Source organism: Telmatherina bonti, assembly GCF_933228915.1.
Source record: "Telmatherina bonti genome assembly, chromosome: 19".
In the NCBI taxonomy this organism is placed as follows: domain Eukaryota; kingdom Metazoa; phylum Chordata; class Actinopteri; order Atheriniformes; family Telmatherinidae; genus Telmatherina; species Telmatherina bonti.
The window spans coordinates 37,014,707-37,032,224 of NC_136617.1; the positions used below are offsets into that span (position 1 = coordinate 37,014,707).

A 17,518-nucleotide genomic window follows, 5' to 3' on the forward strand; every position below is an offset into this window, starting at 1 on the left:
CCCTGCGAGCGCCGCGCGCGGCGTCTCTCTCTCAGCAGACACGCCGCGCGCGCAGGGCTTTGTTCCACACGCGCACAGCGACGCACACACCGACGCATCCCGTCCTCTCGTCATGCCATGGATATTTTGTGGCAATACCAGTTCCGAATCATCCTGCTGGGGGACTCCACGGTGGGGAAGTCGTCGCTGCTGAAACGCTTCACGGACGGCATCTACAGCGACGTGGCGGACCCCACGGTCGGCGTGGATTTTTACGCCCGCTCGCTCGACGTGGAGCCCGGGGTGAAGATAAAGCTGCAGCTGTGGGACACGGCCGGCCAGGAGCGGTTCAGGTAGGCAGCGATGCGGGGCTCGGCTCGACGTGGACGCGCACAGCTCCTGCGTCTCTCTAGGCCTTCCAGCCACGTCGCGTTTCCTGCTGTTTGAAAACCTTTTTGTGTGATAAAGTAGGAAATTTCCCGTCCCACCGGGATGTGATGCAGTGTGTGTGTGTGTAAATAAGGGTCAGGATGCAGCACACATCGAGCTGCAACTCCTCACGGATGATGGGCAGCCTCCTCATATTTAGGCCTCAGTTTGATCCCCTTCCATCCTGACTCCTCTGTCTCCAGGGCAACGCAGGGATGACAATCTCTTCGTGTCATGAATTCTTCAGGTGTGTGTATTTTCCGTTCATCCTCCCTGTTGCTGCTTCTACCTCAGCATCCCTCCTGTCAGACGTGATTTTCCTCAGAAGCAGCTTCTGCTTAGATCATCGCACCCTTTGAAGCGTCTGAAGGGTGTTTTCCTCATGCTGTACTTTCACTTGGCTCACAGTGGCTCCGGGAAGTCTCCTTAAAATTATCTGCAGCTTTTCAAACTGTGAGTCTGAATGAAGACCCCACACGGACATGGAAATCTCTCTTCACCGTCCATCTTCTATGGAGGTGGACCCCTGTCTTCTTACTGTGACTGAACAAGGTGGAAACATTCCTCAGAGATTTTGTTCCATATTGACATGAAACATCAAACAGTTTCTGCACATATTCATGAGAATCTCCCGTTCCACCTCATCAGCATGAGAATCTCCCGTTCCACCTCATCACCAAGAGAATCTCCCGTTCCACCTCATCACCAAGAGAATCTCCCGTTCCACCTCATCAGCATGAGAATCTCCCGTTCCACCTCATCACCAAGAGAATCTCCCGTTCCACCTCATCAGCATGAGAATCTCCCGTTCCACCACATCACCATGAGAATCTCCCGTTCCACCTCATCACCAAGAGAATCTCCCGTTCCACCTCATCACCATGACAATCTCCCGTTCCACCTCATCAGCATGAGAATCTCCCGTTCCACCTCATCACCATGACAATCTCCCGTTCCACCTCATCACCAAGAGAATCTCCCGTTCCACCTCATCACCATGACAATCTCCCGTTCCACCTCATCAGCATGAGAATCTCCCGTTCCACCTCATCACCATGACAATCTCCCGTTCCACCTCATCACCATGAGAATCTCCCGTTCCACCTCATCACCAAGAGAATCTCCCGTTCCACCTCATCACCAAGAGAATCTCCCGTTCCACCTCATCACCAAGAGAATCTCCCGTTCCACCTCATCACCATGACAATCTCCCGTTCCACCTCATCAGCATGAGAATCTCCCGTTCCACCTCATCACCATGACAATCTCCCGTTCCACCTCATCACCATGAGAATCTCCCGTTCCACCTCATCACCATGACAATCTCCCGTTCCACCTCATCACCATGAGAATCTCCCGTTCCACCTCATCACCATGAGAATCTCCCGTTCCACCTCATCACCATGAGAATCTCCCGTTCCACCTCATCATGATGAGAATCTCCTGTTCCACCTCATCACCATGAGAATCTCCCATTCCACCTCATCACCATGAGAATCTCCCGTTCCACCTCATCACCATGAGAATCTCCCATTCCACCTCATCACCATGAGAATCTCCCGTTCCACCTCATCACCATGAGAATCTCCCATTCCACCTCATCACCATGAGAATCTCCCGTTCCACCTCATCATGATGAGAATCTCCTGTTCCACCTCATCATAATGAGAATCTCCCGTTCCACCTCATCACCATGAGAATCTCCCGTTCCATCTCATCACCATGAGAATCTCCCGTTCCACCTCATCACCATGAGAATCTCCCGTTCCACCTCATCACCATGAGAATCTCCCGTTCCACCTCATCACCATGACAATCTCCCGTTCCACCTCATCACCATGAGAATATCCCGTTCCACCTCATCACCATGAGAATCTCCCGTTCCACCTCATCACCATGACAATCTCCCGTTCCACCTCATCATAATGAGAATCTCCCGTTCCACCTCATCACCATGAGAATCTCCCGTTCCACCTCATCACCATGAGAATCTCCCATTCCACCACATCACCATGAGAGTCTCCCGTTCCACCTCATCACCATGAGAATCTCCCGTTCCACCTCATCACCATGAGAATCTCCCGTTCCACCTCATCACCATGAGAATCTCACGTTCCACCACATCACCATGAGAGTCTCCCGTTCCACCTCATCACCATGAGAATCTCCCGTTCCACCTCATCACCATGAGAATCTCCCGTTCCACCTCATCACCATGAGAATCTCCCGTTCCACCTCATCACCATGAGAATCTCCCGTTCCACCTCATCACCATGAGAATCTCCCGTTCCACCTCATCACCAAGAGAATCTCCCGTTCCACCTCATCATAATGAGAATCTCCCGTTCCACCTCATCACCATGAGAATCTCCCGTTCCACCTCATCACCATGAGAATCTCACGTTCCACCACATCACCATGAGAGTCTCCCGTTCCACCTCATAGCCATGAGAATCTCCCGTTCCACCTCATCACCATGAGAATCTCCCGTTCCACCTCATCACCATGAGAATCTCACGTTCCACCACATCACCATGAGAGTCTCCCGTTCCACCTCATCACCATGAGAATCTCCCGTTCCACCTCATCACCATGAGAATCTCCCGTTCCACCTCATCACCATGAGAATCTCCCGTTCCACCTCATCATGATGAGAATCTCCTGTTCCACCTCATCACCATGAGAATCTCCCGTTCCACCTCATCACCATGAGAATCTCCCGTTCCACCTCATCACCATGAGAATCTCCCGTTCCACCTCATCATGATGAGAATCTCCCGTTCCACCTCATCACCATGAGAATCTCCCGTTCCACTTCATCACCATGAGAATCTCCCGTTCCACCTCATCATAATGAGAATCTCCCGTTCCATCACATCACCATGAGAATCTCCCGTTCCACCTCATCACCATGAGAATCTCCCGTTCCACCTCATCATGATGAGAATCTCCTGTTCCACCTCATCACCATGAGAATCTCCCGTTCCACCTCATCACCAAGAGAATCTCCCGTTCCATCTCATCACCATGAGAATCTCACGTTCCACCACATCACCATGAGAGTCTCCCGTTCCACCTCATCACCATGAGAATCTCCCGTTCCACCTCATCACCATGAGAATCTCCCGTTCCACCTCATCACCATGAGAATCTCCCGTTCCACCTCATCACCATGAGAATCTCCCATTCCACCTCATCATGATGAGAATCTCCCGTTCATCCTCATCACCAAGAGAATCTCCCGTTCCACCTCATCACCATGAGAATCTCCAGTTCCACCTCATCACCATGAGAATCTCCCGTTCCACCTCATCACCATGAGAATCTCCCGTTCCACCTCATCACCATGACAATCTCCCGTTCCACCACATCACCATGAGAATTTCCCGTTCCACCTCATCACCATGAGAATCTCCCGTTCCACCACATCACCATGAGAATCTCCCGTTCCACCACATCACCAAGAGAATCTCCCGTTCCACCTCATCACCATGACAATCTCCCGTTCCACCACATCGCCATGAGAATCTCCCGTTCCACCACATCACCATGAGAATCTCCCGTTCCACCTCATCACCATGAGAATCTCCCGTTCCACCTCATCACCAAGAGAATCTCCCGTTCCACCTCATCACCATGACAATCTCCCGTTCCACCTCATCACCATGAGAATCTCCCGTTCCACCTCATCACCATGAGAATCTCCCGTTCCACCTCATCACCATGAGAATCTCCCTTTCCACCTCATCACCAAGAGAATCTCCCGTTCCACCTCATCACCATGAGAATCTCCCTTTCCACCTCATCACCATGAGAATCTCCCGTTCCACCTCATCACCATGAGAATCTCCCGTTCCACCTCATCACCATGAGAATCTCCCGTTCCACCTCATCACCATGAGAATCTCCCTTTCCACCTCATCACCATGAGAATCTCCCGTTCCACCTCATCACCATGAGAATCTCCCGTTCCACCTCATCACCAAGAGAATCTCCCGTTCCACCTCATCATAATGAGAATCTCCCGTTCCACCTCATCACCATGAGAATCTCCCGTTCCACCTCATCACCATGAGAATCTCCCGTTCCACCTCATCACCATGAGAATCTCCCGTTCCACCTCATCATGATGAGAATCTCCTGTTCCACCTCATCACCATGAGAATCTCCCGTTCCACCTCATCACCAAGAGAATCTCCCGTTCCACCTCATCACCATGAGAATCTCACGTTCCACCACATCACCATGAGAGTCTCCCGTTCCACCTCATCATAATGAGAATCTCCCGTTCCACCTCATCACCATGAGAATCTCCCGTTCCACCTCATCATCATGAGAATCTCCTGTTCCACCTCATCACCATGAGAATCTCCCGTTTCACCTCATCACCATGAGAATCTCCCGTTCCACCTCATCACCATGAGAATCTCCCGTTCCACCTCATCACCATGAGAATCTCCCGTTCCACCTCATCACCATGAGAATCTCACGTTCCACCACATCACCATGAGAATCTCCCGTTCCACCTCATCACCATGAGAATCTCCCGTTCCACCTCATCACCATGAGAATCTCACGTTCCACCACATCACATTGAGAATCTCCCGTTCCACCTCATCACCATGAGAATCTCCCGTTCCACCTCATCACCATGAGAATCTCCCGTTCCACCTCATCACCATGAGAATCTCCCGTTCCACCTCATCATGATGAGAATCTCCTGTTCCACCTCATCATAATGAGAATCTCCCGTTCCACCTCATCACCATGAGAATCTCCCGTTCCACTTCATCACCATGAGAATCTCCCGTTCCAACTCATCATAATGAGAATCTCCCGTTCCATCACATCACCATGAGAATCTCCCGTTCCACCTCATCACCATGAGAATCTCCCGTTCCACCTCATCACCATGAGAATCTCCCGTTCCACCTCATCATGATGAGAATCTCCTGTTCCACCTCATCACCATGAGAATCTCCCGTTCCACCTCATCACCAAGAGAATCTCCCGTTCCACCTCATCACCATGAGAATCTCACGTTCCACCACATCACCATGAGAGTCTCCCGTTCCACCACATCACCATGAGAATCTCCCGTTCCACCTCATCACCATGAGAATCTCCCGTTCCACCTCATCACCATGAGAATCTCCCGTTCCACCTCATGGTGATGAGAATCTCCTGTTCCACCTCATCACCATGACAATCTCCCGTTCCACCACATCACCATGAGAATCTCCCGTTCCACCTCATCATGATGAGAATCTCCTGTTCCACCTCATCACCATGAGAATCTCCCGTTCCACCACATCACCATGAGAATCTCCCGTTCCACCACATCACCATGAGAATCTCCCATTCCACCTCATCATGATGAGAATCTCCCGTTCCACCTCATCACCAAGAGAATCTCCCGTTCCACCACATCACCATGAGAATCTCCCGTTCCACCACATCACCATGAGAATCTCCCGTTCCACCTCATCACCAAGAGAATCTCCCGTTCCACCACATCACCATGAGAATCTCCCGTTCCACCTCATCACCATGAGAATCTCCCGTTCCACCTCATCACCATGAGAATCTCCCGTTCAACCACATCACCATGAGAATCTCCCGTTCCACCTCATCACCATGAGAATCTCCCGTTCCACTGCTGCTGCTGGATGTTTTCTCTTCTTCAGACCTTCTCTCCTGGAGATGGTTGTGGGTGAAAATCCCAGTAAATACTCAGACCAACAACCTGCTTTATTCTCGCTCTGATGCTCGTCATTAGCTTCATTATATGACCGTATGATGCCATTCATTAATAAGGGAGCCTGGTGAGCTCCATTAAGACCTTTTGGTAACATATGATGTCTGTTATATGTTTTAGATTAAGGAAATGCATCTGTGCACAGAAAACCCACAGTGTTTAATATCAGTTACATGTGGGCACAACTGGGCAGCCTTCTGGTGTAAACACACTCTGTTCAGCTTGAGCACATTCACACAAGCTAAGCTACACTCTCTATAACATACAACTGTTGCAGAGCTCTCACCACACACAGAGGGAAGGGTTGTGGTTATGCAACCAACACAGATGGGCCTGGCTGTTGGCCTTCATAGAGAGATCACTGGAGATGGGTGTAGGCAGACCTGAGTTAAAACCCCTGAAAACCAGGAAAGTACTTGTTCTCCTGCTTTTCCTTCTGTAGCATCGCCAAGCTAAAGGCCCCACTGATACTAGCAAGAATAGCCAATAGCTTAGACCGGTCCACGTAGTTATAGACTGACCCAATCTGGAAGAAACGCTGTGTGTAGTACCAAGCGAAGCAGAACCAGAACCATGCCAGGCTCCTAAAACTCCTGCTGACCAGTCACATTTCAGGAAACATCTGAACAGATGATAAGAGGATGTTAGGGAGGTATTTATTAAAGTCATGCAGATTTCACACCTAACCTAATGATGATGAGTCTTAGAGGCAGCTGAATGCAGATGTTTTCAAGCCTCATTTCTGCTCTACGTTTAAAAAACGGACTGGAAACTATCAGACTAGCAGACTGGATGTGTTGCTTGTAGAACCTGCTCCTACATGAGTCCCAGCGCGAGTCCTAGCATGAGTCCCAGCACGGGTCCCAGCATGAGTCCCAGTGCGAGTCCCTACATGAGTCCCGGCGCGAGTCCCTAAATGAGTCCTTACATGAGTTCAAGAGCGAGTCCCAGTGTGAGTCCCAGCGTGAGTCCCAGCATGTGTCCCAGCATGAGTCCCAGCAAGAGTCCCTACATGAGTCCAAGTGCGAGTCCCAGCGTGGGTCCCAGCGTGAGTCCAAGCACGGGTCTGAGCATGAGTCCCAGCGCGAGTCCCTACATGAGTCCAAGCGCGAGTCCCAGCGTGGGTCCCAGCGTGAGTCCCAGCATGAGTCCCAGCATGAGTCCCAGCGTGAGTCCCAGCACGGGTCCCAGCGCGAGCCCCAGCTCGAGTCTCTACATGCTACATGAGTCCCTGCACAAGTCCCAGCACGGGTCCCAGAGCGAATTCCTACATGAGTCCCAACATGAGTCCCAGCACGTATCCCAGCACGAGTCGCAGAGTGAGTCCCAGCACGAGTCACAGCTCGAGTCACAGAGAGAGTCCTAGAGTCCCAGAGCAAGTCCCAGAGCAAGTCCTAGCACGAGTCCCAGAGCGAGTCCCTGTATGAGTCGCTGTGTGAGTCCCAGTGCAAGTTGGAAAATGGTTCTACAGTTCTACAGTGGGTCTGTAATGCTGTCTGGTTCAGACCCAATATCTCATGATGATTCAGCCTTCACCTGCTAACATGTCATTGTTATGTTTTCCCACCAGGTCCATCACAACATCATATTACCGTAACTCCGTTGGAGGCCTGCTAGTCTTTGACCTTACCAACCGCAAGACCTTTGAGCACATAAGGGAATGGCACAAAGAGGTGAGTGAGCACATCCTGCCTCACCACATGGTCTACATCCTTATCGGCCACAAGAGCGACCTCAACAAGGACCGCAAGGTGAGCCGGGACGAGGCGGAGCAACTCGCTGCCGAGCTGGGCATCCGCTACGTTGAGACGTCGGCCAAGTGCAACAGCAATGTGGACCGGGCCTTTGAGCTGCTGACCAGAGACATCTACGAGCTGATGAAGATGGGGGAGATTGTGACCCGTGATGGCTGGGACGGCGTGAAAAGCGGCCTCACTGCCAAGGTCCTTTACCCAGGAGAGGATGAGGAGGAAATACCTCAACAAGCTTCTGCTGAAAAGGGATGCCACTGCTGAATGAGAACCATTAGTATCTGAACACCATCCCATCACACTGTGAGCTCAGCTCGTCCATCCAAATCCCATCACTCAGGCGCGACACCCTGGGACATCACCACGCATCACTTCCCCACCTTGTAATTTCTGCTCTATGTGTGGGTCACGTTGACAACAAAGCAGGCTGATTCTCATTGTCCACATGGCGTAGCATGAGATGTTCTGGGCCTTGTTCTGGCTTGGAGAACCTCCAAAACATGCCAGTGTGATCCAGTTTTTGGGGTTTAGACTGTAGCCGTTTCCCATTTTCTTCATAGTGGCGCACATGGGCAAGCTGGTGAAAGAATGGGCAGAAGGAGCGCTATGGGTCATTATGGGTCCGGTGTTGCTTCCATTTCCCGGTACTGTTGTGGGTTTCTACCTGTCAAGATTTGTGCAACGCTTTGCCTGCAATCTGTTGTTACTCTGAAATTGTAAATAATAATGACAACAGAGATGTAGACTTAAAGTCAATGAAAGCTAATTAACTGCAATGAGTGTCACCATCTTCAACTAATCAGCTCCTCCTGCTGTTGTAAGCTGTGTGCACTTAGGCCAAACTGGCATTTGATCACTTTGTGAATAGATGAGTAATGTCTATAAATAGAGACTATTTGTAGTTAAGGTGTACACATAAAAAAATAAATCGTTGTCATTAAGATAGGCAATCCCATTAAGGTAGCTGTATGTAGTGTCAACATCAGCCAGCTGCATGCAACAGGGTCTTCTCTCAGTCATTAGGTTGAATTTCACCTGCAGCCATTTGCAGTTTCAATAAACATCCATTAATAATGCCTATAGATTTGTCCTCAAAAACATCACACAGGCCAGAAGAAAGAAGAGTGCTAACTCAAAAAATTCTCTGTTTACATGGATGTGTTGATCATGTGTTCCAAACACATAGCAGAGCAGGAGCTTTGGGTGTTATTGTGGAAAATGTTCATCCAGGATGTCGCCATTTAATTAATTCACACTTTTTCATGGAATTCATTGAGAACACTGATATGTGATGTATGTCTATATGTGACTAATTTGTTTTTCTGCTGTTTCACACCAGCTGGAGACTGAAGAGAAGCAGTTTCAATGTAAAACAATCACAAATAAACCATAAAAGAAGGTACATATGTATGGAAGCTTTAGGCTTTTCTTAGTTGTTTGGTCAAATCCATGGAGAAAGTACGGCAGCGCCTTCATCTGCTGTGTTTTTACAGCCCTGTTGGATGCAGACCCTGTTTACACACCCTTTCCATGCAAAACGTGAAACTTTTGCCTGCGATTATGAAAAAAATTGCATTTACACCCCAGTAGAATAAAAACTTCATGCACGAAAATGAAAATAGAACCAGAAATGATGTTGTGCACATGCCAGACCTCTGGAGGGCAGTGACTCAACAACACACCCCGATGTGCGCCACAGTCTCATAGGACCAGAAAACACAACAACAAGAGCGCTGTGCTCCAACCGCCATGCTGGCTCGCCAATAATGCAGTTCTCACAATTGGACTAGTCGTCAGGTCTCATCCAGGGTAACCCTTGCTGATTACTGGCGCATGTGTGTCGGCATAAATGTTCAGACAAATAGCAAGTTTTGCTTCAACAGAATTCAGAAGTGCAAAAAGAAAAGATTCAGGACAGTTACCATATTTTTGTGGTTTTATCCACCCAAAACTGTGGAAACAGGAGGCCAGAATGTAAAACTCCAACATGATACTGCTTCAGGGTCGTGCCGTAAGCAAGGCTGTATGGTGCGTTTAAGCAGCCTCAGAAATCCAAGCAGCCCAGAGTAGGAGACGGTAAGCAGGTAGCTGGTGTTTTAGTTGCACCAACTGGTAAAAAGTAGTTGCCTCTAAAATAGCCAATTTGTGAGCGTTACAAATGTATGAAAGAAAAATCAAAAAGCTAAATGTCACCAAGAACACCAGCCAATTTAGGTGGTTATGATTGATAAGCCAAATATTAATGGATAGTTTTATGAACTCACAACAACTCACTGCTGTTTGCACTTGAAACTTCATTCATTCATTCATTCATTATCCGAACCGCTTCATCCGATGAAGGGTCGCGGGGAAGTTGGAGTCTATCCCAGCAGTTTTTGGGCGAAAGGCGAGGTACACCCTGGACAGCTTGCCAGTCCAACGCTGCACTTGAAACTTAACAGATACAAAATAAATCAAAAAGAATTTTAATAAAGATAATTAGCTACTGGTGGTACAATCTTTAAATTTAGAATCTTGGGTTCCTTTGTGAATTATGAGTTCCCAGCTTGGTGTTCCGAGATTGCTTCATCATTTCGGGCAAAATTTTCTTAATATTACAAATTCTGAGGACAACACATGTTTAGAGCCGTTGGAGTGACATCCTCCTCCATGGAGTGACCCTCTTATAGACAGCACATGAAAGATGGACGGAGCCTCCTGTGGTTAAAAGTGAAGCCTATACGGTAGTACATAAAACTGCAGTTCCCCCTTCATCCACTAGGGGCTGCAAAACAGAGCAAATCCCCATAGACTCCCATGTTAAAACGACCAGCAGCATATTTACAGCAGGAATAAACACGTTTACGGCAGGTTTATAGTCCATCCTTTGAATTGGGTAGGACAGAATTGTGCTAGCCTTCAAATGGAAACTGCGACACAAATACACTTAATAACCACTGAAGTTCATATCAGAGCAAACACTCCGTAAGCTGAGAACGCAGAGTACGACACAGCAAACTGAGTCCATATCGCACATAGAACAACAACAAAAAAACCCTAATTTTATTATGCTGTGAATGTGTTTTTAAATTACAATTTTCTCCAAAGTCATTCTTACAGCAACACAGAAACAAGCTAAAAAGAAAAGTTAGAAACTTTAAGGTGTCTAATGTTAGATAAATTACAGAACGTAAATCACCATTTAGCATGCTAACTTTTAACAACGCTAAAATGTTTTTCTCCTCTGCGCTGTGAACATGAACAAGTGGTTCTGCTCCATGTTTTGGCTAAATTCGACTCGCGAGTAAAACTTTGAACTGGGCCGGGTTGATAAAACAATCCTATGTGGTTTTGAGCTAACAAATTTTAGTTAACTGTTTTAGCTAACTGTTGCTAGAATAATGAGTTCCAAAACAAAATCTGTACTTGGGTCTGATATCCGGTGGATGGATGGGAAGATGGCCACCTCTCCCTGCAGCTAACAGAAGAGCAGCTTGTGTACTAGCTTGTGCTAGACTTCTCCAGTTTGGCATCAGTAGCAGAGTCTGATGCGAACTAGCCCAATGAAAACATCATTTTTAGGCCAAAATACTGAACTAGGCTACAGTTGCTGACTTGGAGGTTGCCTCAGATACCCAAATGTATGAAAATGTTTTTCCCTTTTTGTCATGTAAAAAAGACCCAAGCTAGCTGCTTCCTTTTCCGCACTTAGCAAGCTTAGCTAGGCTAGTAGCATCCTTGCTCCAGACATGACACAAGCCTTCATCGAGTCAGCTAGATTTCAAACTCAAGAGTTTTTCTCGTCATTTCTAGAGAGCTGTCCTGACAGATAACACTTACAGAAATCTCAAAGGGAAACGTTTTAAATATAAAGTCTCTTTTTTTGGCTCACTGCTGATATACTGATGATATAACGTGGGTTTTTCATGGGTGAAAGTATTTTGTTTTCAGTCAGTTCTAAGTTGGTCTTTTCTTAGCAGTAAGCTGTGTTCATGCATATCTGCACACAGGAACTTGCGTTAATTCTTTCTGAGATGTCCATGAAGGCTTTTGACTACAGGGCCAAATACTCTGCTGAAAACAAGCCTGGAATGTTGATCAGATCATAACACCAACAACCTTTCACAAAAGCACATGTACACACAGCAAAGAACCAGAGATGATGCATTCTGCACATTTTACTTTGCGTTACGGTGACCGAACTCACTTAGAAAAAGATTACTTATGTATTAATCACTTGTATGTAATATCTGAGTAATATAGTGTACAGTATTTTGTTTCAGCTCGGTCATTTGTAAGGAATGTATTCTGGTACATCAGATTCACATGAGGACTGTGCGCTCTATATATATTAATGTTAGCATTTCCTCAGTACGGACAAAGGCTTTGTAGTTGGAGTGTCACACCCTGAAACCCTGTTAGATCTTCTTTCACTTAAAATATTCTGACTCTTTCACTACCTTCATCACTTGCATCTCTCATATATACAGGGGTAAAATGTCAAATATTGTATGCTAATCATGTCTGGAAGCTGTTCTCCAGTGAGCATGACTGTCATTTCTTCATGCTCCACATACAGTACAGATGGCAGACGATTCAGCTAACAGAACAAGAGATGCGTTATGAGACACCTCAATAATAACCAGTGAGAAACAGCCAAACATTTACATTTTCAAATGCATTTTTATCTTATGAGTTGTTCTATTACATTAACAGCAACTGTCCTGATGATGGCGACCATAACTACTTTCAGTCCAAATCTAGCCTCGAGAGAAGATTCCTTTTTTCGAAAATCTGTGTATTTGCTTTTTCTATAAAGTATGATGAAAGATTTATGCCATGATCTGAGTCAGCGAGTGGAGTTTAACATAAAGGCTGGAGGCGGGAGGCTAACTAAGTTGGGCTTAAAATGTGAAGTCTCTCAGCTAAAACTTGTGAAGGTTACTCAAGCTATAAAACACAAGTTTTATGTTTTGATTTAAAAATATTGACTTATTTTGTACACATTTTTTATATGCAATAAATATAAACTAACAAAGTATAAACTAACAAAGTTCTATATATTCAACAGAAGGCAGTTAGTGATTCGCTTTTAGCGTCACAATTTATTCTGTCTATTCTTAACCTACATGTGAATAAATTATGATACTTTAATTGCATCCATCAGCTGTATTATTTGTTTAATATAACAAACTCAAGATCAGCGTTGCCATCTTAGCGACTTTGTCACTTTCGGACACTTGTAGCAACTTTTGTTTTTTTCCAAAAAAGCGACTAGCGACCACTGCAGCAACTTTTTCTGCTGTTACGGGAGACTTTGAGACTGATATGAAAGCAGGTATATTTGTGGCGCAGCAGTCCGAGCTCTCAGCTGCAGTGGGAGTGGGAAGCCGTCACCTCCATGACCGGGCCAGGAAGCTGCTGCTGGCTGATCCCATCCAGCGCCACATGATAATGTCTGACAGAATAACATAAACATAAGTTAGAAGTACTGTAACATGTTGTCAACTTCTAAACTACATTTAATGAAAACTAAAATAAAATCATAGAAAATACTGACAATAAACTTTTTATGTTCTACACATATTTAAGGTTTTAAATCATCAATTTAGCCTCCCCCATGACATTATTCCTCTCCAACGTCCGTTACAACCATGTGTAGCAGCTGGACTATGCAAATTAGGTGATGACATCATATAGCGACTTTTAGGACAGCCAATAGCGACTTTTCTTACTGAGGAGGTGGCAACTCTGCTCAAGATGGTGCACAAGCGGTCGATGTTAATCCAGTGGCTCAGTTGGCTTATGCTAAGACTATCTTATATAGTAGTTTGCGATTAATTAGTGAGAGTAGAAGTTGGATTTTTACACTCAAAAATGTTGTGCAAAGACGTTTTTACTAAATTAATCATTTCTGTTTGTATTGTAGAAGTAAAATTTCATGTAAACGTTGCTCTTTGCGGGCTAAAGATTAACTTTCTATTTCTGTAGAGGAAAATGCCATCTAAGGCCACGTTTCTCTGCATTGTAAAACAACACCTACCAGGAGACCTAAACATTGTGTTGTTTGGCGGCAGCGGGGTAGGAAGCAAGGCGAATCTGAGCTCACTCTGAAGGAAGAAATCTAAGACGCACATTTTAATCTGTGTAACTACACCGTTTAATCTTGTTTTATTGTTTTAAATCCCTGATCAGCCTTCTCCACCAGAATCAGCATCTGTTTGGTCTGAAAACATGAGATCGAACAGCGTCTGTTCTGCAGGCGCCACATTCCACGTAATTCAAGAAATGTTTTTCTTCATTTTATACATAATATGTAAAAGGGTTTATCCTTTCTTTAATGTGATTTTATTTATTGTTTAAATAAATAAATAGATGTTAATTAAATTCTCTGTTCTACTTGGAGTTTTTTCTTCATCCTCTTTTTCTCACCCCTCCTTTCCACACCAGGGTTTGGCGCCATCTTGTGACCCATTCTATAACAATTACCTAAATTTGTCTATCTGATTCATATCTAGTTGTCAAGATGAGCATTGATAATAATAATAAGAAGAACTTTTCTTTTACCTTGAATTGGTTCATTGCTTATCAGCTCATTGTGTATATGTCAAACAGTATTGCATTCTACTCCCCCATTCTACTACTCGGGTTAGGGTTATTAATTTGTGTTACTACATATCAGTCAAAAGTTAAGACGCGCCTAACTTATCGGTTTGATGAACGACATTCTGTTCATACCTCTAAATTGTACTGTTTTTTCCATTACAAAATAATTTAATTTCCTCTTCGTTACTGTGTCACTTTTATTCACGACATATGGGCAGAAATAGTAAGGAGAGCAAATATGACGTTTTTCTTTCATTAGTTTGTTTGTCTCTTGTACAAGCCAGAAGGAACACGGCAAGGCAATGGCTGTGTCTCAATCAGCGCACTAACACTACTTCGCGCACTATGTTTCAGTGCGTTTACACTGACTTTTGTGCAAAAAACTCAGTGCCCTGAAAGTACCCGGATGCTGCCCTAAACCCGCCCATAAATGTAGTGTGGAACGATGGACACTTCGCGCACTAAATCGACGCCATTTTGCTGACGTAGCGGAAGAGGATGGACTTTCCATCAGTTTACCAGGTAAATAATGGCGGAGTTTAACGCCGGTCCAGGCGGGGATTCATTTGTATAAATGTAAGTATTAAATTATTCCGTTATGATTGTGATGTATACTGCAACCTGCTAATCTATCCCTGACGACAGTTATGGATCTGACCATTTGTCAGACTCGGTAGTTAGCACCGTAGCTTAGCACACTGTTAGCAGTTTTTATCCGCTGTAGTGGACGTATACAGGTTATATGTGTTATAAATGATGACTGTTATAGGTTCTGTATGTTCATTCATCCTTGTTGAACGTCCAGATGAAGCATTGTGGTGTTTATAACGTAAACTATTAATACCGATATAGCGCCAGTTTTTAGAGAGCGGTCCGTTACTATGGTTACCACTGATGCCATAAATCTGCATCGAATCGTCAGATCTGAACTGCTGAGAAAATAAACATAGTAGTGAATTTAGTTGGTTTGATTATTAGAATGCAAAGTGTGTAACTTTCTTCTGCATGGCTCCACCTCGTCTGTCCCTGATTGGAAATCCATCGAGTGTGTGTGTGTGTGTTTAGTTTACATTGTAGTTGGTGTCATGTAATATTTACTGGATGTTTCGTGTGTTTTGTGTATGGTAATAAATTAATAGTTACAAAATATATAATTATATTAGAAAAATGTAAAGAGAAGTTCATTGTAGATCTTCATCATATAGAGACACACAATTTGTTTCCCATTCGCCAAATTATTTATTGTTTAGATATAAATGCAGTCATGATCTGGGGAGTAACACATCATTACCATCCTCTGCCTCTCATCAGCCTCACAGACGGTTCCTGGAGACGCTGCTGGTTCTCCTGCTGGTTGTTCCCCAGCAGACGGACCTCCACCTGGTCTCTAGGATCCTGAAAGACGGACCTCCACCTGGTCTCTAGGATCCTGAAAGACGGACCTCCACCTGGTCTCTAGGATCCTGAAAGACGGACCTCCACCTGGTCTCTGGGATCCTGAAAGACGGACCTCCACCTGGTCTCTAGGATCCTGAAAGACGGACCTCCACCTGGTCTCTAGGATCCTGAAAGAGGGACCTCCACCTGGTCTTTAGGATCCTGAAAGACGGACCTCCACCTGGTCTCTAGGACCCTGAGAGACGGACCTCCACCTGGTCTCTAGGATCCTGAAAGACGGACCTCCACCTGGTCTCTAGGACCCTGAGAGACGGACCTCCACCTGGTCTCTAGGATCCTGAAAGATGGACCTCCACCTGGTCTCTAGGATCCTGAGAGACGGACCTCCACCTGGTCTCTGGGATCCTGAAAGACGGACCTCCACCTGGTCTCTGGGATCCTGAAAGACGGACCTCCACCTGGTCTCTAGGATCCTGAAAGACGGACCTCCACCTGGTCTCTAGGATCCTGAAAGACGGACCTCCACCTGGTCTCTAGGATCATGAAAGACGGACCTCCACCTGGTCTCTGGGATCCTGAAAGACGGACCTCCACCTGGTCTCTAGGATCCTGAGAGACGGACCTCCACCTGGTCTCTGGGATCCTGAAAGACGGACCTCCACCTGGTCTCTAGGGTCCTGAAAGACTGACCTCCACCTGGTCTCTAGGATCCTGGAAGACGGACCTCCACCTGGTCTCTAGGATCCTGAAAGACGGACCTCCACCTGGTCTCTGGGATCCTGAAAGACGGACCTCCACCTGGTCTCTAGGATCCTGAAAGACGGACCTCCACCTGGTCTCTGGGATCCTGAAAGACGGACCTCCACCTGGTCTCTAGGGTCCTGAAAGACGGACCTCCACCTGGTCTCTAGGACCCTGAAAGACGGACCTCCACCTGGTCTCTAGGATCCTGAAAGACGGACCTCCACCTGGTCTCTAGGATCCTGAAAGACGGACCTCCACCTGGTCTCTAGGATCCTGAAAGACGGACCTCCACCTGGTCTCTAGGATCCTGAAAGACGGACCTCCACCTGGTCTCTAGGATCCTGAAAGACGGACCTCCACCTGGTCTCTGGGATCCTGAAAGACAGACCTCCACCTGGTCTCTGGGATCCTGAAAGACGGACCTCCACCTGGTCTCTAGGATCCTGAAAGACGGACCTCCACCTGGTCTCTGGGATCCTGAAAGACGGACCTCCACCTGGTCTCTGGGATCCTGAAAGACAGACCTCCACCTGGTCTCTGGGATCCTGAAAGACGGACCTCCACCTGGTCTCTAGGATCCTGAAAGACGGACCTCCACCTGGTCTCTGGGATCCTGAAAGACGGACCTCCACCTGGTCTCTGGGATCCTGAAAGACGGACCTCCACCTGGTCTCTGGGATCCTGAAAGACAGACCTCCACCTGGTCTCTGGGATCCTGAAAGACGGACCTCCACCTGGTCTCTAGGATCCTGAAAGACGGACCTCCACCTGGTCTCTAGGGTCCTGAAAGACGGACCTCCACCTGGTCTCTAGGATCCTGAAAGACGGACCTCCACCTGGTCTCTAGGATCCTGAAAGACGGACCTCCACCTGG

The 17,518-nt window shown here is 46.6% G+C and overlaps 1 protein-coding gene across 1 annotated transcript; it reads left to right on the forward strand.

Moving 5' to 3' along the window:
* Positions 1-105: 105 nt before the first annotated feature.
* rab42a (RAB42, member RAS oncogene family a) lies at positions 106-8,181 on the forward strand (the record flags this gene model as incomplete). The annotated part of the gene is made up of 2 exons (XM_079259154.1): positions 106-332; positions 7,737-8,181. The coding sequence occupies exons 1-2, from the start codon at positions 118-120 to the stop codon at positions 8,179-8,181; spliced, it is 660 nt and encodes a 219-aa protein (XP_079115280.1). The 5' UTR covers positions 106-117.
* Positions 8,182-17,518: the final 9,337 nt, after the last annotated feature.